Raw genomic sequence first — 5,084 nt, forward strand, 5'->3', positions numbered from 1 at the left:
GTTTAAGCCAAATCCGAAAAAGTTTTTAAATAGCTTATTCACCCCCCTCTAGGCGTCATCGAGGTCTTTTCAACGTTATTACCTCTTCTGCAATCTATGATGAGAACAACATATATCACAAGCAAGCTAACACAGTAGGAAACCAATAACAATATATATGGCAAGCAAACTAACAACCTATATGGCAAACGTGAAAATCATCCCACGACCTACAAACGGTGAGCAAAATATCCATGAATTGGGCCCAAATCGGCCCAAACTGTGAGGTTTGGTGACCTCCTTTCACAAACATGGAATTTTTCCAAAGACTTCAAAATGAAGAGCAATAGCCTACGCAACGGGTAGAATCAGGCCGAACTACCAGTTTTTGACGACCTCACAAGGAGCGCTCCCCGAGATTGCTCAAACATGAAAATCTCTCCGGGACCCCAAAACGGAGAGCAACAACCCATGGAACATAACCGAGTTGGCTACAACCATGAGTTTTGGCGACTTTTGAGTAAGCACACACCAGGCTTTTCGAAACAAGTAAATTTTCGTAAGACCCCAAGAACCCACGAAACGACAAAAACAGTAAGCTCTGACGATCATCCCCTGGTTTCCGTCAAACTTGGCAACCCCCGGGAGCCTAAAGTGGTGAGCAATAGTGGGAAAAGGGTATGCAGATAATAAATTTCTATAGAACAACTTATGATTTATAAATAAATGCCAGAAACAGCGTAGACCATACCGCACTCGGAGCAATATACAATATATATGTGCAAATAATAATGAGAAGTGACAAGTCTGAATGAGGATTACTTGCGGCTGGCTAGCTGCTGTTGTGGATGGATCCACCACCACTAGTAATTAAGAGAGTGACCTTATCTTTTTTTTTGAGAATCAAGAGAGAGACCCTGAAAATCCATTTATGATCCTAGACTCATCTGCACTTGCATTGTACTCCCTCCGTCCCAAAATAATTGTCTCAACTTTGTACTAGCTCTAGTATAAAATTGTATTAAGCTTAAGACATTTATTTTGAGACGGAGGGAGTATAATTTTTTTGAAACAAATACTCCCTCCGTCCGGAATTACTTGTCACAAAAATGACATCCATTTCTCGGACAAGTATTTTCGGACGGAGGGAGTACAAAATAAATAAAAAAATTTAAAATGTTTTTCGGATGCCAGATAATTTGATGTGTGAGGTTCGCTTCAATTCTTGAAACTTTTGGACATGTGAACAACTCTCGGCAAAAAGGACAAAGTCGGGGTCTCTAAAACAGTTTATTGTTTATGCATCGTTTTGACCAGTTTTTTTTTTGCTGACTGTTGCTCAGATGTTCAAATGATTCATAAATTGAAACGGACCTCACACATGAAATTATCTACCACGAGATTTTTTTGAATCTTTTTATTATTTTTTTTGATTTTTTTTGACCGGACGCAGATGAGCCTGGACACCGAAAAGCTGCACCCGAAAGACCCGATCTGTGATGTTTTTTTTTAAAAGATAAACCCGATCTATGATGTTTTTCTTTTTTTTTAGATGAACCCGATATATGATGTGGTTGTAACGGACGAGACCCCGAGTGAGAAGAGGCCCATTTCCAAAAACAAGCCCACGTCAGAATCCAGAAAAGAGGACTCGACAGTTTTCCTTTCCTTCTCATTCAGAAGCGGCTTCTTTTTTTCTTTTCGCTCAAGAAAAACAAATGGATGCGTAAACAAGTCCCGCTTATTTATTTATTTACCGAGTAGCTTTGCTTTTTACGGGAGCTTGTTACCCAACCGGCTAAAGCTAGGCGCGGGGAGCTGGCAGGGTGAAAATGAAAACGAAAACGAAAAAGCTGTAACCGCCCGCCTGCGGGTGTCAGACGAGAAGCCAGCCAGCCGTTGCACCGCACCACGCCGTCGGATCACGTCTCCCCGCCCCGCCCCGCCCCGCCCGGTGTATGTAGTAGACAGGCAGAGGCAACACCGTCGCCTCTTCACAGTTGGCTCCCTGCCCTTCCCTTTCCCCCTCCATCACGCCGGCCCTGCTCCTGCTTCTGCTTCTGGATCCCTCGCCATGGCCACGCCACTCAAGGGCTAGCATAGCACCATCCACCTCCGGCCGCCTCCGCCCCACGAGGACATACATACCCGCAGGTACGCACGCGCGCCGACGCCGACGCCGCCCCGTCTCCCCGGCCCTTCAATGTGCCCACCCACGCGCGCGTGCGCCGGGCCGACTAATCTGGACTAGGCGTGGCTAGGCTAGGCGTCGTCGATCCAGCGTGCGTGCGTGCGTGTCTCGGTTTCTCTTTCTCGCCGGCGGTGGAACGAATCCGGCCGGCCGGCCCCGGCGTAGAAGGTGCTGTTCGACCATCATCCGTACCTCCATCCCATGGCCATGGGTTTCCCTTTGCTTTTATTCATCTCAGCATCCAAGGAGTCGAGGGGGAGCACGCGCGCGACGCGACGCGAGCAGCGGCCGGTGGCCCTCGGTTGTTTTACTTTGCGCTAGCTGCGCGGCCGGAGATGCTAGCTACTCCTGACTAATTTGTTCGTCGATCGGGGTCCCTTTAATTTCATTCTCATTCGCACCATGCCATCCCATGGGCGCGCCGGTGGAATTTTATTTTGCTGCTTCATTCATGGATTGGATTGGATTCTGATGGATTATTGCTTCGCTTGGTCTCTTCTCTCTCGGCTCGGGCACCGCACGGGGTACCCTGCACCAAGTTTTAATTCTTCGTCTTCACTTGCTTCATCCTCTGCGCACTGCCCTTGCATGCTTTGCTTGGGTTCATTATTATTACTGTGCAATTGTATTAATTATTACTCCTGCATATAGAGTGGAGTATATTGTGTGGGATGCATCTCCGTGCTGCCTTCCTGCAGTTACTAATTACTTACATTGATCGACGACTTATTGATTGATGCTGTGGTGCTTGAGCTTGATCTTGTCTTGTTGGTAGGTACTACATCAGATTGGGGCAGAGATGGAGGAACAACAAGTTGGCTTCCTGGATGTCTTGTGCTGGGCAACCGCCGTGATCGCTCCGGCCTTATCAATGTAAGTACTATGCCCCCTCCTTCCCTCCCTCCAATTCTAGTTCAGCATGGAGCAGCTAGCAGATCCAAGCAATGCAGATGTTGCAACTTGCAACAATTCCATTCCATTCCATTCATCCTTGATTGATTCTCCTCAGTCACTCGTGCATTTCTGACGTACTGACTGACATCCTCTGGTTGTGGCATGCATGATCGATGCAGCCCGGGCATGGTCAAACGGTGGCGCCAATGGACGCTGGGCCAGGGTGACCGCCGGCCAGAGCCCACCGTGGCGGCGCTCGCCTGCGGCTTGGCATGGTGCTACTACGGCCACATCAACGACCAAGCCGAGCCGCTTCGCATCAACGCATGGGGCGCCCTGGTCCAGGCCGCCTGTCTCTTCACCTACCTCTGGCTGTGCACACCCGAGGAGCGGAAACATGCTCTCCTCTCCATCATTGTCGCTGCAGGCTACGTCTATACGACCTTCTTCATCCCCTACAACGACGCCGACGACTTGAAGTCCATGTGCACCTTTGCGGGTTTGGTGTCCGCGGCCGCGCCGCTGCTCACCTTCGCGCTCCTGGTACGCAATAAGCAGCTCGCTCCATCATCTCTCTTTTCTTTCATCTTTCAACAACCAGCTCAACTGCAGACTGAACCTTGTTGGATCGATTGCATTGCATTGCAGGTGGATGAGTGGAGCATAGCCATGCTTCCGCCCTGGGGCATGTCCTGCTTCTCCATGCCGCATAGCTTCGCGTGGTGTGTGAGGGGGCGCAACAAGGAAGACGGCCATCCAGCCTACGCCATGGTGGTGCGACATTTCTTTCTTCTGCCTCTTGTACTATTTACTATTTCAGCCGATCCCCCTGCTCGGCCTTGCCTCCGCTGCTGGTGCTGCACATTCAGCCATTCAGTTCAGTCAGTACCTAGCTACATTTTGCTGCTGCTGCTGCTGCACATTCAGCCATTCAGTTCAGTCAGTACCTAGCTACATTTTGCTGCTGCTGCTGCTGCTGCTGCTGCACATTCAGCCATTCAGTTCAGTCAGTACCTAGCTACATTTTGCTGCTGCTGTTGCTGCACATTCAGCCATTCAGTTCAGTCAGTACCTAGCTACATTTTGCTGCTGCTGCTGCTGCTGCTTAACATTCAGTGCCGGTGGTATGTGATGCAGATACCCAACGGGGTTGGCGCTGTGTGCTCCTTGGTCTTGCTGCTCCTCGCCTGGTACTGGCCCCCAGCACCCGCGGCACAGGGCAGGGATGCCCCGACGACCGTCATCAACATTGACGACCTGGGAGTGGCACCGGCAGCCGGCCTCCCTCCCCCTGCAGCACAGACCCACGGCGTCGTCCGCAACCGCAGGGTCGCCGCCACTGACGATGAGGCCCGGGCAATGCTCATCAACCCAGGCCTCGTCGATGTGGCAAAGGCAGCCGGAACTGCCTCCGTCCCCCCTCTGCCGACACAGGCCGAGATCCAGGAACGCGAGAGGATCGCCGCTGAAGCTCAGGAGACGAGAGCGCTCCTCAACCAAGACCTCGTCGGAGTGTCAGCCGGCAAAACGCACGAGGAATGACGCTCCGACCTGCACGTACGCATGAACCGCTCTGCAACTGCAAGCATATATGCATGGTCTATGTAGCTAGCTACTAGAGTAGATGCTGGAAGGGGTCCCTTCTCTTTGCTTGTTGGTTTGTCTGACTCTTGTCCTTCGTCGCTAGGACACCGGCCGGCAGTGAGTTCCATTTTGATTTTGCGAGACAATTTAAGTTCCGAAACACCAGTATAAAAAACTTCTTATATTGTGAGACTGAGGAAGTAGAAATATTTGTCTTCATGCATGCATCCATATGTTTCTTCATACAACAACAACGACTGCAATGACAAAGCCTTTATTCCTAAATAAGTTAGGATAGACTAAATGTGCAATCCATAAGATCTCGCGATTAACTCATGGTTCTATCACATGGAAAGCAATGTTCCACACATCCCTGTTCATGACTAGTTCTCTAGCGATACTCTAATCCTTAAGATATCTCTTTCCGGACTCTTTC

At 50.0% G+C, this 5,084-nt stretch overlaps 1 protein-coding gene across 1 annotated transcript; it reads left to right on the forward strand.

Annotated features, from left to right (window-relative positions):
• The first annotated feature begins 3,720 nt into the window (after nucleotides 1–3,720).
• LOC123406212 lies at nucleotides 3,721–4,823 on the forward strand. The gene is made up of 2 exons (XM_045099689.1): nucleotides 3,721–3,838; nucleotides 4,202–4,823. The coding sequence occupies exons 1-2, from the start codon at nucleotides 3,734–3,736 to the stop codon at nucleotides 4,604–4,606; spliced, it is 510 nt and encodes a 169-aa protein (XP_044955624.1). The 5' UTR covers nucleotides 3,721–3,733; the 3' UTR covers nucleotides 4,607–4,823.
• The last annotated feature ends 261 nt before the right edge of the window (nucleotides 4,824–5,084 follow it).

Source organism: Hordeum vulgare, chromosome 6H (genome assembly GCF_904849725.1).
Source record: "Hordeum vulgare subsp. vulgare chromosome 6H, MorexV3_pseudomolecules_assembly, whole genome shotgun sequence".
Taxonomy (NCBI): Eukaryota; Viridiplantae; Streptophyta; class Magnoliopsida; order Poales; family Poaceae; genus Hordeum; species Hordeum vulgare.

Coding starts and splice junctions, on each gene's coding strand:
- LOC123406212 (XM_045099689.1), top strand. CDS start 3,734: ATGCTTCCGCCCTGGGGCATGTCCTGCTTCTCCATGCCGCATAGCTTC. Junction 3,839..4,201: donor ATCCAGCCTACGCCATGGTG/GTGCGACATTTC, acceptor TATGTGATGCAG/ATACCCAACGGGGTTGGCGC.